Source organism: Odontomachus brunneus, unplaced genomic scaffold (genome assembly GCF_010583005.1).
Source record: "Odontomachus brunneus isolate Ranch 3 - 2012 unplaced genomic scaffold, Obru_v1 Obru_scaffold_187, whole genome shotgun sequence".
NCBI classification, from domain to species: domain Eukaryota; kingdom Metazoa; phylum Arthropoda; class Insecta; order Hymenoptera; family Formicidae; genus Odontomachus; species Odontomachus brunneus.
The window spans coordinates 192,435-207,803 of record NW_022639637.1 but is presented as its reverse complement, the minus strand read 5'-3'; the positions used below and the strand labels follow the sequence as shown (position 1 = coordinate 207,803).

Sequence of the window (15,369 nt, the reverse complement as noted above, 5' to 3'; positions counted from 1 at the left end):
TTGAGTGGTACACGCTTCCGAAATGTTGAAGAAGTGCGAGAATGGGTGGACGAATGGATTGCTTCGAAACAAACATCGTTTTATCGAGATGGTATCGCCCAGTTGCCAGAAAGATGGCAAAAAGTTGTAGAAAGTGATGGAAAATACTTTCATTGAAATAATTTAAATAAATTTTTTACAATAAATGCTTTTTCTCAGTATTTTTTGGGCGGAAACTAAGTTAAGGTCCTAATATAACAGAGAGTTGCAATCAGGGTAAAACTTTATATTCACACACACTCATACACACGTATTCATTTTGTACATTTTCCAATTCACTATACCAAGATATTGTGCTTCATGATATAGACCGCCGCCATATTTGGTGATCACTTCCGACTTTCATTCCTCTCACCCCTGTGGCTTCACTCTCCGTGAAATACGCTCCGTTCAGATATTCCTACGTCCATGTATAACTTCTATACGTATAGACCAATCATCACTTTTATGTGGGCGCTTCAGCCAGTTCCTTTCTGTGCGAGTTATATATAGTAAAGTATAATTATATATAATTTTACATAATTTTACATAATTATGTATGGACAATTTTTGGTAATTATACAGTTTACACTCCTCACCTCCGATTTTGACGAAAAAATACTTAATAATTCTTCGTATGTGTCTTCTCTGCGCATCCTCGAATAATATGCGCATGATATGATATAAATTTCATTATATGAAAATATTATATTTATATATGCATTCAAAATCAATACAATCTTAGCAGGCAATGTTACATCAATATAGTACATGTTGCTTTCACGTTAAATTTTCATACATACATTTGGTATATTATTGCAATATGATATTGCTATTACAAAAATATAACTATTTTGCTACGTTACCCCAATATTTTAATAATATTAACATTGCTACTCTATAATATCGGACATTAATATAACATTACATTGACATTCAATAAAATATAATTTACTGCAAATATTCTGGCATTCTAACAATGATAACATTGACTTTTGTGCTATGTGAGCATAAACAATATTAATAAGATTCTCACTAAAATATGTAACAGTGCTCGTGCATTTTTGACATGCAACGTTTAATAAAGTTGTTGCAAAAGCCATCTACACAAAAGTTACCTACAAGTAATTAATTGTAACATTTTAGTGAAACAGGAAGAAAAGAAAATGAATGCAATTATAGGGTAAAAAGCAGACACTTTAAAATTAAGAACAGCGTTATGATTATGATTAAAAACAGCATTATAATTGTAAACTTTTCAACACATCTATATTTTATTTAAAGTCAATGAAAAATTATTTTAAAGTGAGGACCCTAACAGCACGCGACGTACTGCGTATCATCCCATTTTCGTACTCATTGTACTGTGATCATCTGTAACGTACTAAGTTGAACGCTAGAACGTCACTTATAATATCATTCAGTTTTCTTTCGCGCGCGAATGTTCTCAGATTTCACTCAGAGATACGGAAATGATACGTACGCTTTTCTATCGCGTGCGTACATTCTCAGGTTTGACTGAAATGATACGTACGCATTTGTATCGCGCGCGTATTTCTCAAATACCGACTCAAGATATAGAAACGGTACGTATACCAACGCCATCTGATACGCCATTCCTATTTCGATCTTTTTCCGGTATCCGAGTAGCGTGGGTATCGTCCATTAATGTGGTGACGAGCAGTGACGAGGTAGATCGATTGATCGATCTAATTAATATCAAAGGTAATCCTTTTTCTTCCTTAATTTTAATTCCATAAAATATTGAATAAAGTTAGCAAAACAATTTTTACATATAAATTACATAATATATCTTAATATTTCGTATAAATTTTCATACAAATATTCTGATAAAGAGTTTGAGGTTATCCTAGGTTGCAAAGCCGCATAGCATTTGTTTATTGGTTTTAGGTGAGGATGCCATTAACAGTAAAGGTTCCTAGTGTAAGATTCTCTGCTATTGCTGGGTCCCATCGATTCCAAGTAATTGAAAGCGTCGCTCACCGACGGCCGAAAACGCCGCGGAGGCGATGAATCGCAATCAATTAGACTATTTGTGTTTATAAAAATTTGTGTCTGTTATAAATAATCTCAATAAAAGAGTATATTATTCATTTGTAAAAGAATTATATTAATAAAAACGAATTTATAATGAAATAAAAATATCCAATTAATAACTTAACCTATATATGAGCGCACGCGCCTAGCTGCACATGTGTGTGTGCGTCTATACGTGATGTACTGAAACCTTCCAGTTTTCATTCCGTCCTGAGTCTGTCAACATCGCTGCGAACATTCGCACGACATTCGCAGCGAAATTCTATAGTAGCTGCTACCCCAGACATAGGAACGTACTCAGAACGTACTCAGTCGATCGCAGTACATATGAAAACATTCTGAGATGATCGCAATATACGCATTGCGATCTACTCAAAACGTCCTCAGAACGTTACTAACTCTTACCGTTTTGTGCTTTGAGAGCACAAGACAGTGTTATATAAAATTCTTTTCAGCTCGAGACAGTGTTATATAAAATTCTTTTCCACTTTCTGCATCGTGAAGATTAATTTCTACATAACTGTTTGCTGTTGTTGTTGTCATTATTACGCCATTTTACATCAACTAAAACTGCGTAAGATATTAAATATATAATGGTCTAACCACCATATAAGTACTATCTATTAGCGAATTCGGTAGCTTGCACTAGTGCGCACTGAGTGCGCGCTAAAGCTTGTTTATAGTACATTCTTATATTTAAGATCGTGTTTTAAATATATATTTAAAAACATTTTAGCTAATAAAATGATTCGTACGAATGTTGTACATATTATAAGGTGTAGTAAAAATAAATCCATTATTTTTCCAATAGATGGCTTTAGTAATGTATATCTCGCGTTGTATAAGTGCAATCGGTTTACGCTAGATAGCGTTAGAAAAATAAGATTTTGTACTAAAAAAAACTTCTCAGACAGTTTTGTGATTGTTTGACTCAGTATTGTTTGAGCGCGCGTCAAAGATGGACACCAGCAAAGAGAAAATACGCCATATTTTACAGTTTTTCTTCGATAAAGGCGAAAACGCAAGCCAGGCGGCTGAAAATGTGAATAGTGTTTATGGTCCTGATACTGTAACAGCCAATCACGCGCAATTTTGGTTTCGTCGATTCCGTTCCGGTAATTTTGATGTCAAAGATGCACCACGCTCTGGAAGGCCAATTGTCGAAAATGTCGATAAAATAATGGAAATCGTCGAGTCCGACCGTCATGTAAGCACTGTTTCGATTGCCCAGGAGCTAAACATTGCACAAAAAACCGTTTGGAACCACTTGAATAAGGCTGGATACAAAAAGAAGCTCGATGTATGGGTGCCACACGAGTTAACGCAAAAAAACCTCATGGACCGAATTTCCATCTGCGAATCGCTGCTGAATCGCAACAAAATCGACCCATTTCTGCAGCGGATGGTGACTGGTGATGAAAAGTGGGTCACTTACGACAACGTCAAGCGAAAACGGTCGTGGTCGAAACGCGGTGAGCCGGCGCAAACGGTGGCCAAGCCAGGATTGACGGTCAGGAAGGCTTTGCTGTGTGTTTGGTGGGATTGGCAGGGAATCATCCACTATGAGCTGCTCCCCTACGGCCAAACTCTTAATTCGGACCTGTACTGTCAACAATTGGACCGTCTGAAGGAATCAATCGCCCAGAAGCGGCCAGCTTTGGCCAATAGGAGAGGAATTGTGGTCCATCAGGACAACGCCAGGCCACACACATCGATAGTGACTCGCTAGAAGTTCCAGGAGCTTGGTTGGGAGGTTCTTATGCATCCACCTTATAGCCCGGACCTGGCACCAAGTGATTACCACCTGTTCCTGTCTATGGCGAATGATTTTGCTGGTGAAAAATTCGCCTCAAGAGAAGCTTGTGAAAATCGACTGTCCCAGTTTTTTGCCAATAGGGACAAGGGTTTCTATGAGAGAGGCATAATGGAATTACCTTCAAAATGGCAACAAGTTATCGAACAAAACGGTGCATATTTGACTTAAATCGGATCATTCTAACTATGCTAAATAAAGCCTTCAATTTCATGCAAAAATAATGGATTTCTATTTACTACACCTTATATATTATTAGTTGAAAATATTTGAGAATTTATTTAAGACAATTTTTAAATATAATAACATACTATGAATAAGCTTTAGCGCTCACTAGTGCATACAACCAAATTCGCTATATGCTACCGAGTGTTCGCGAAGCTCACCGAACGCTAACGCTACTAGTGCACTACTTCGGAAGGAATAGTGTTGGTAGCGTGCAGTTATGATATAGAACGCTACCACTAATAATCATGATAGCGTTTGTTAGCGCTATCTTGTAGCTCTGCGAACAGCCTGTAACGCTAAATAGCGCTGATAGTGAGCTCCGCGAACACACCCATAAGGTGTGTTCGGGGAGTTCGCTATTAGCGCTATTCAGTGCTACCGTGTCATTCTACCCTTGTTGTATATCTAAGGAGCGATAAAGATAAAAAAAACGCGGTAGCGTTAGTAGCGTGCTCCCCGAACGCAGCCATAGCCGTGCCCCGTGAATGAACTGGGACGCTCGTAAGCCTCAATTCGGTGGCTCCTGCTATCCTGGCGACATGGGAGGTGATATTATTTAAAAAAAGTTTTAAAACTTTTTTAAAATAATATCACCTTCCATGCCGCTAGGATAACAGGAATTACTGAAGTGAGGCGTATATCGTCGTATAACAGTTTTCCTAACCTGGACTTCCGGTTATGGCGGCAAGGCGATAGGACGCAGTTTGTTACTGTGAACTTAGTTTTGTTACTTATCGGGAGATTTTCAAGGCTTCAAAAGCCTTTTGCTGAGAGGCGAGCTCACTTCTCTTTTAGTGCTCTTCCGGAAAATCTTTTATCTGTACTCTTTGCCAGAAGTGTAAAATATCCAAAAGTGTCGGGACCTAACCTAGACCGCAAAAATCCGCCAAGTGGCGAACGGCCGCGGGCGCCAAGTATTAGCGAATACGACGATGACCTGCAGATGTTTCCTAAGGTAGATTTTTATATTCCAATAACCCAAGAAGTGATGGAAACTGAAGCAGCAAGTAACCAAAAGAGAGATCACTTGACGACGGATGACGAAATAAGGGAGGTGGCATGTAAGAAGATGCAGAGGACAACGTATGAGAGAAAGAAGATAAACAACGTGATCTCAGTCTCGATATCTAAAAACAAAGAAGGCAATCGTGAATCTTCCGGGCAAACTAAGAACAACGGTGCAGTATCGACGACAATGCAAATGGTGAGATTGATGGGGAAAAATATAGATATGGAGAACAAAAAGATCAAATATGATGTATACGCAAGGGTTCCTTTCATTGTATATTTCAGGACAAGAAACACAAACTAAAAAGAAATAGTTTCTTTACTGAAAATCTCTAAGAAATTTTGCTTTCTGAATATCAAATTTTCCTATATTGCGACATATGCAAGAAATATATGGAAAGTCACCTTTCCATCGAAAATCACTGCTAATAACGCCATTACTAATAAACTAATAGATAAAGCGAGATTGGTCGCTTTTATCTCAAAGTTCAAACTAAGTCGAAAAGTAGTAATTAAAGAGATTCCGGAAGATTTTCCCTTAGATGAACTTAAGGTGGCCATTGAAGATGAAAATTCGAACTTGATGGTGAATAACTTATTTAGACTGAAACGTCGAAATAGAGTTACGAGGGAGCTTGAAGACTCACAAGCGGTGTGCGTGGAATTGAACGGTGAGGTAATACCGGAAAGGATCATCATACTCAAGACCATCAACCCAATCTCTCCATATGTGGCCTCGGTGAGGATGTGTTTTAGATGTGGAGATTTGGACACACAAGCAAATTTTGTGAAACACAAATTTGTGACAACAAAAATTTTGTGAAAAACCAGAAATATGTCTAATGTGCGCTAGGGTACACTCATCTTCCAGAAACATCATCTCTCATCTCTCCGTGCTTGCTAACCAAACAGTGCATTAACTGCCAAGGATCACATAACACTTTGGATCGCAAATGCCCAATATACAGTAAACAAATGGAGATATCTAAAATTATGGCATATGACAACATTCCTTTCTTAGAGGCGAAAAAACTGGTGGAAAAAAACATCAACGCTAGAACAACAACTATGGTCAAATCCCTGACGAACTTTCCAAATCTAGGTATCACAGAAGATGGATTTATGCAGAATAAGAGTAAGAATGTTAAGGAGGGCGGAATGAAAACCTACATATATTTCTAAAGCACAACAAAGGGAACCTGATTGAATTTATTCAAGGGATAATCGAAGCAATCTTGACGAGCCCTAAAACCGAAGCTCTCTGTGAAAGAATCAAGAAAACGAGTGACTTACATCTTTCCACAAGTAACCAAAAAATCAAAATGGCGAAACCGATTAATTTTAGATCGTTAAACATAGCACAATGGAACGCAAAATCGATTAACTATAAGATGCCTGAGATCTCTAAGTACTGTACGGAATTTAATGTCTTTCTCATTTCAGAGATCTGGTTTACTCCAGACAAATCTATTAAAGGGTTTGACGCAGTGAGAAAGGATCGTGAGGGAAGAAACGATGGGGGCGTAATGATATTAATCCACAATAGATTGAAATATAGCCTAGTGCCAGACGTGTATGACTGTGAAGGTAAGATAGAGGCTTGCACTATTCGAGTCTATATGGAGAATGAACTTATTATAATAATATCGTGCTATAGACCTCCAAATGCTGACAATATATCGAGTCAAGAATGGAAAAAATTTTTCTCTCAATTCTCAGAAAAGGTTATATTCAGTGGGGATTTTAATGCTCATAACATTGTATAGGGGTCATCATACTCTTGCCAAATTGGAAACGAGTTGTGGGAAGCGCTTAGTAATTCGAATTTATCTATTTTGAAGAATGGCTCGCCCACTTTTCATAGTGCATCATACCACTCAAACTCAGTCATAGGCTTAACTATACCACGACGCCATTGCTCTAAGAATGAATTGGAGTGTAGGAAAAGACCCATGGGGTCATCTGCCGATACGTATACACTTTGACACTAATATAGATCAACGGGAGAGAATGAGGAGATCCCCACGTTTACATACAAAAAAACGAATTGGAGTCTGTTTCAAGTTAATCTGGATAACGAAATTAAACAATTTAAAGATTATAAAGAATTAGATATAGAAACGTTATATTCCACATTTATCTCGATTATAGAAAATGCTATTGGGCAGGCGACATCCTCATTCAAAGATGATCATACCTCAGGTTCGCAGAAGGCTTCTCCTCCTTCCACCTTGGTGGAACGAGAAGTGTGACGAACTGATACGACTGAGAAAGGCTGCATTGACAAAATTTAAACACACGGGCAATTTCGAAGACTTTATTGAGTATAAAAAGAGTAGTGATTACGAGACGTAAACTACGGAAAATTAAGAAAGAGAATTTCCAAAAGTTTTGTGCGAGCTTGAGAAAAGACACTAACCCCTCTTTTGTGTGTGAGACTATCAAAAAATGCCAATCAAGATTTAACTGTACAGATAAGTATGACCCAAATAAAATTGAGAGAGTCAATGATTAAATCGAATCAATGTGGACTAATTGAGCACCTCCACAACAAAAATTTTTGGACAATAATTCACAGGATCCTTTTTTGGACCTTTCCTTTTCTCCAGAAGAGCTAAATACAGCAATACATGACCTAAAAATAAAATCTAGTCCAGGGTTAGATAATATTGATTATGTAATATTTAAAAAACTTACACCTTTAGCCAAACAAGTACTTCTGTACATATACAATACTATTTGGGATAAAGGGATAACTCCTCAAAGCTGGCAGAGATACTTGATCTTTTTTATTCCAAAGACGGACGGGATAAAATTCCGCCCTATGTCTTTAGTATCTTGTGTCTGTAAGATTATGGAAAGAATAGTAAATTATAGATTGGCGTGGTGGTTAGAACATGAAAAGAAATTAGCTAACTCTCAATGTGGTTTCCGAAATAGATCTTGCATAAACAACATTGCTATGATATATGGTAAAATTTTGACAGCATTTCAGAAAGATTTACCCTTACCAGTGGTTTTCTTAGACATACAGGCAGCATACGACAATGCACTTCCGGATATCTTAATAGAAAAACTTTTCCAATTGGGAGTTCCCCTCAAAACTCGACTCTTTATACATAATCTAGTATCCTGTCGACAAGTGACATGTAGGTATGGAGAACTCGAAAAGACTTTCTGGCTTTATAAAGGATTATCTCAAGGCAGTGTCCTCAGCCCATCTCTGTACTCGATCTATACTGCAAAAATTGACTCTTAAATTCTCTGAGATGCAAAGTTCTCCAATACGCAAACGACGTCTATCCTCCCGCTTCTTCTTTAGAGGAAGACCTAGACGAAATAAAATACTCGATTAGCCGAGTGGAGAAAATATTGAATGAAATAGGGTTAACTCTCTCAATAGAAAAAACACAACTATGTGTTTTCAGTAAAAAAGACAAAGCTCTCAAAGTTCCGATACAGAGAATGAATAGAAGAGGTTTTCGTAGACGAGCGATCTCTATCCAAATTCACAATACAGAAATTTTTAACTCAAGTAAGGTCAAATTCCTAGGAATAACGTTTCAGTCTAACTTAGAGTGGACTTTACATATTAATCAGGTAGCCATAAAATGCGCGATGCCATTGCAAATACCAAAATGCTTATCACGAACATAGTGGGGTGCTGATGCTCGCCTTCTATTGATGATCTATCGAACTCTGGTGAGATCCCGATTAGAATATGGAAGTTTCCTTATGCAAAACCTGACTGAAAAATTGGCCTCACGCATGGACAAAATTCAAATCCGCGGTCTTCGAACTGTTATGGGTTATAGACAAAGTACTCCCATAAATGTCATTTATAGCGAATCAAAAGAACCACCGTTGTCTACCAGAAAACAGTTTTTCTTTAAAAGTTTTTTAACTCGCCAAGCCACTTGGGAAGGATCAGCTTTACTTAACATAATAGAACTAGTAAGAGAAGAAACATTATCCCCTATTTTTATTAACCGAGAGGTAAACAACCCATTTATATCTTCCTTTATAGAAGTGGAGGAGAAAGTGAGACTATTGCCGAGGACAGAGATTCCATTGTGCTATTCTGAGACTTTCAGCGCTCTAAAAGAACTAATATATGTCAATGTAATAGATGGAAAAGATATTACACAACACGGAAGTAAGGCAGAAAAAGAATTCAATCAATCACAGCAATCTTTCAAGAAGAGATTAATCCATATCAATGCCTTTTCACGGATGGCTCAAAAATGGAAGAAATGCCTTTTGCGGGGTACGCAATCACTTCATTAGAAAATTCTATAGTTCTAAAGTATAGGACAGCTAGTCTCGTATCTTCTTTCTGTGTGGAATCTATGGCCGTTCTCCGAGTAGTAGAACTGTGTGCAGAACAAAAGTAGCCCCATGTGGCTATCTTCTCAGACTCTAAATCGGTGCTATGTGCGATAGGGTCTTAATACAATCTTCGGCAAAGCTCGCACATAATTCTACATATTAAAGCTCTAATTATAAAACTAAAGAATAGTGAGAACATGAACATTAGATTGATATGGATTCCTAGTCATAGAGGCATTATTGGCAATGAAAGGACAGACAGTCTAGCCAAGGAAACAATATACCAGGTGTAGAAGTATGAAACCGGAATTCCCCTATAAATGGTGCCAGCGTTCAGTTTAGTGACCGTAAGACCGCTACTGCCGCGCTATTATATTCTCCTAACAGCTGACGAATATTGTCAACAAACATAACCCCAACTTTCATTCTCTAGTATATTTTTGTATAACCTTAAACATGTCACGTTTCGAGCCTACTAACTATGATTTGCGGACAGCATTGATTTTCTGTTATCATTTAAAGAAAACTGCTGCAGAATCACATCGAATGCTTGTCGAAGCTTACGGTGAATATGCTCTTGGTAAATCTCAGTGTTTCGAGTGGTTTAAAAAATTCAAAAGTGGTGATTTTGACGTGAGGAACGAAGAACTATGAACTATGAACTATGAACTATGAACTGCTGAAACCTGGTCAAACCGTCAATACTAATCGCTACCAACAACAAATGATCGATTTAAATCGAACATTGACTAAAAAACGACCAGAATATGCAAAAAGGCAACACAATGTCATTTTGCTCCATGATAATGCCCCATCACATACAGCAAAACGGGTCAAGGAAACGATCGAGTCGTTCAGTTGGGAATTACTACCGCATGCGGCTTATTCTCCAGACTTGGCTCCGTCCGATTATCACCTGTTCGCATCGCTAGGACACGCTCTCGCTAACCAACGCTTCGATTCGTATGAAAATGTGGAAAAATGGCTAGATAACTGGTTCGCTTCAAAAGATGAAAAGTTTTTTTGGCACGGCATTCATAAACTGCCAGAGAGGTGGGAAAAATGTGTTCAAAACAGTGGAAATTATTTTGAATAAAGTATTATTTATCACTTTCGAACAACAGACGTCTTATTTGTATAAAAAAATTCCGGTTTCATACTTCTACACCTGGTATGATGAAAAAGATATTGAAATAGGTATCCCCACCGAAGAATTAATCAATCTGTGGAGAAAACAGATGCGTGGGAAAGCGCACAGTTGGGTGATTAAAGAATCTGACAGTTGAGGTAAATTTTACTGTAACAACTTTATAAAAGACTCCAAAAACGTATGGTTCAATAATTTAGGTATAGACAGAAGAACAATTACCTCCATTAATAGACTTCGTAGTGGTCACACTTCGCTTAGAGCAAGCCTCTATCGCTTTGATATTGTTGACTCTCCATTATGAAATGTGGTGTTTTAGAAACCCCTGACATTTTCTGGGAATGTAAAAGCTACATAAGACAATGGAAAGATTTGCAAAAAGACCTTGTGAAAGCACGAGGCTTCCTCCCTCACTGCGTTAACTATTTACTAGTAACACTAGATAAAGACATCATTTATGTTTTGAACCGATTTTTTTGTTCAATTGAGAAATATATTTAATTTCTAAGTGTTCATTATTTTAAGCCGTTATGGTAAACATAATACGTTTCTTTATTCACTTTTTTAAAAAACTTTTAATTACATGAAAAAGTACGAATACAATTATAAATCATTATCCGGGTATGGATAAAATTTTATTTTAATCAATACATAGGGCTATGATTAGAGAAGTGCCTAGTAGCGTAGATTATAGTTTATTATAAGTTAAGTATATGCAGACTTAGCGTAAACTTACCGTGCAATTATAACTTATCCCTATTTTTAATTTAATTATAAATTTATAAATTTTAATTTTAGTTCGCGCTATGCTTTTTTATTTCTATGTATTGTCGTTCTTTAACTATAAAAAGTACCTTTATTGATAGACGCCCATCAGGACGTAAACAAATTACAACGAAAATCACAGAGGTATTACTTTAAGTTTGTCATTATGTATTTTCTGTGATAGAAGAAAACTAGATTGTTATACGTTAATAACGGTGCTGTAAACTTTGGTACATACCTACCTATACATATCTATCAGCTTTAGCGTAAGATAGAGAATAAGAAACCAAAAATGTATTTTTTGCACCTGTACGGCTAAATGGGCTAGAATCCTAAGACCAAACCTTTTTTACGAAATAAAAAAAAAAGTTTTCCGTTTCGTAATAGAGAGCGACGATTTTTCCAAATCGAAAAGTTTTTTGCTTTTAAAAACGAGTCGATTGAGTATTTTTTCGTCAAAATCGGAGGTGAGGAGTGTAAACTATATAATTGCCAAATTTTTCATTGGATGACTAGGCCAAATTCATCTTGCATATTTTCGTACTGAAAGTATCATTCTATCTTTTTCACACATTACATGCTGAAGGAAGAGAGGATAATACTTCTGTACGAAAGCGTGCAAGACGAATTTAGTCTTAGAAAGAATTATGATGTATATTTACTTAATCTAACCTAACTTAATTTAACCTATATATGAGCGCGCGCGCACGCTGATTGTGCACAATATGGGTATGAGTATGTGTATAGATAGAGTGTATAGATGAATATACTGAGGACATCCCATAGATATTCCTATAATATCTTAGACGATATTCTTAGTATATACTGAGAAGCAAGAAAAGGGTGACATAGGAGCGTTCTTAGTATGTTTTCAGTATTTGCAGTAACGTATCTCGAATATTTTGAGAATATACGTAATATACTTTTACGATATTCGTAGAACATTTTGAGAATGTATTTGTGCTGTTAGGGATGTAGTAAATCTTTTTTTTTCATGTAGAAATTTTATCAAACAATTTTACAGAAATTGCGTAAGTTCATGCATACGTTTACAAAAGTTCGCTTTATCTTGTCCCCCGCTTGTCGAAACAAATCGGTGTTGTTCATTGAATCGTCGTCGTGTTTGTGAAAGCTATTCGCATAGATGTTCACGAGTTTATTTGAATAGCGACGTTAGCGACGTCAGCAGATAGTTGGGCGACGTCAGCAGATAGTTTGGCGCGAATACGATGATCAGCGTTCCACAGTATGTTTCAAGGAAATATAAACTTTCTTACGTGAACTATTTTGGTCGCGGTTTTGGTCAAGTTTATTTACAAGTCTTACGTTCTTACGATGTGATATACAATTATTCGATTTATATTACTCGACATCATAGAAATCTCCTAGATAAATTCTCACGATGTATTGAATAATTTATCATATATGATAGAAATAATTTTTTTTTTTAAAGAATGTTGATTTAAATGTTAGCAGAAATGAAACGAGAATATAAAGGTAGTACGAAAGATAGAGTAGAAAAATGAGTAAAATAAAAAAGAGTAAAATAGCATGAGTAGAAAGAAAGTAAAAAAATTGGCACACAGAGTGTTCAAACTACGAGGAAGGAGTATTAAAATTATTAATTATTAATTATTGTATGTGATATCAAGTAGAAAGTTTATACAGTTATTTCAATTTCGACTTGAGTCGATACAGGTTTCGTTAGATAAACTCAGGAAATACACATTATTCGAGTATAAATGTAGAATCTTAAAATACTTATAAACATTAGAGATGTTATAATTTTACATATAAGAATTCCGCGATAATTTCCGTTTTATTATGAAAGCTTACATTAATGAGATTCGAAAAGAGAAATTAGATGGATAGTCTAAGTAGAACATAGCAATCAGGTTATAACTAATGCTATGTATCTTCATTTATATCCCATTTAAACGTTATCTCGTTTATCGTTTCAAACAGAGCGATGTAAATTAATTTATTATTTCATGCTAAGGTAAATGTCCCAATTAGAGGCACACTTAATTTTTCATGAAAGTAAACACAAAATTAAAAGAATCACATCATTTTCAATACAAAATCTATCACTTGTAAATAAAAAATAGAACTTTTATTTGTGCTACAGTCATATATTTTCGGTATACAAACGTACTTTTTTAGTAATTTAATTGGAAAATTGAAATCAATGTCTTAGTTAATGACACTTTCAGTTTTAGGCTGTCCCAATTAATAACACAACAACGGTAACAAAGACCGTGTCAGTGAGTGGGATAGTGTAGTATTATTACACGTTCCCTATTATTGACTAATACTATGTGATATATTTCCCTTATAGAAATATCATACTAAGAATCATTGATAATTACTTATTACCCAGTATTTTTAATACTGAAAATAAGTAATTATCAATGATTCTTAGTATGATATTTCTATAAGGGTTGCCCCAAATAGTTACAATGATTCCATTATTGCTTACTTATTTAGTTTTATTTGTGAATGAAATAAGTCTAACTGTTCTTACTCTAATTAATTTATTAAATTGTATTTGATATTCATAAGTTAGGATTAGTATTTTCGAACATTCTTGAAACGTAAATAAAATATGTCAATAATTGGTACAAAATAATGACGGTTGTCCCGATTTCTGGCTCTTCCTTCCTTCCTTGTCAGGTTATGTCGACGTAAATATTATATTGTAGATTAAGTTACACATTTGAAACACATTTATCGATGAAAAAACTATAGGCTCTAGGAATTTCTACATATTCATTCAAAAAGTACAGAATTAACATTCTTTACATTATTTTATATTGGCCTGTCAGTGATTGGGACATTATCGTATTCTTGTGTATTAATTAGTGACAACCAGATTTTAATCCGAAATATTAATCTACTAACATATTCATTTACTTATTCAGTTCACAGTAATCTTTAATAATTTGTTTAATGTTATTTTAATACTTCAAAGCAACATGAATGCTCAAAATTATTATATTTGATCATGCTCGTCATTCACAATGTCTTATAAGCTGTCGGCCATGAAATACATAAGAAAGCTTAAAAGTCAATGTACTTTATATTATAATTACAAGGTATTTGAAAGATGATAGACTTTGCGATGAAACTATTACAAAAAATAATAAATGACCAGCAGAATATTTTTAAAATATTATATTATATTGAAGTATGAAGAAGTCAATCTGAGATTTTGTAATGTAAAATATTTTCAAAGTGTCACTAACTAGGATATTGTTATTAACTGGAATATTTACCTTATTCGCGATTATAATTATAGGATTGATGTAAATGTAGATTCATTACTAATTAAGTTCAATGTTGAAAAAAAAATAAGAAATGAAATTAAGTGCGCCGTTACTTTTTATATAATTATTGCGTCAAGCAATTTACACACACAACTTTAAGTTCGATTGTTATTATTATGCAAGAAATAATATTAAACGAGAATACGAAGTTGCGTTACGTTGTGATAACTTCGTGACATATTTAATGGCACGGATGAGACTCAGCTGCTAGCTGTTATTAAATTTTCTGTGCGTACTCGCGCTGTAAAGAAACACGAACATTTTCGGCAGCGACACATTTCGTGTTGTTTGTGCGTGTGTAGTTTTGCAGTGGTTGGTGCACGCACTTCGCGCCTCGCTTCGCTTCGTGAGCAGCTGCACAGGCGTCGAACGAGCGACCGAAAATAAATCCCACGGAGAATCCCCGTATGTTTTAAATAAAGCGAGCGCACGCGATAGCCGAAGCCGGTCAGCGCGACGGACTCTCCGTTCGCGCGCGTTCTCGCCTCTCTCGCGAGTCGCGAAAAAATATCGTGTCCGCGCGCCAGGCGTTCTACGTGCAGCAGCAATAATAGCAGCTCGGTAAAAATATTGTGTTGCCACTGTGTTCGAATAACGATTGAAATTCACCGTTCTGCCGTTTGCGTTCTTTTGCGATCGATGTGACCGATCGATCGATCGTCCCCCCCCCCCCCCCC

At 36.0% G+C, this 15,369-nt stretch overlaps 1 protein-coding gene across 7 annotated transcripts in view; it reads left to right on the top strand.

The window, feature by feature from the left end:
* The window catches only part of LOC116851692, a 66,432-nt gene that overhangs the window by 27,658 nt on the left and 23,405 nt on the right, over positions 1-15,369 (top strand). For 3 of the 7 annotated variants that reach the window (XM_032831359.1, XM_032831356.1, XM_032831357.1), the window contains exon 4: positions 6,569-6,712. The exons of 1 other annotated variant lie outside the window; for it this stretch is intronic. In XM_032831359.1, the coding sequence (XP_032687250.1) occupies positions 6,569-6,712 (144 nt within the window). Of the gene's footprint in view, positions 1-6,568; positions 6,713-13,808; positions 15,254-15,369 lie in introns of those variants that run through there. 3 more of the 7 variants (XM_032831364.1, XM_032831362.1, XM_032831361.1) reach the window with 1 other exon arrangement.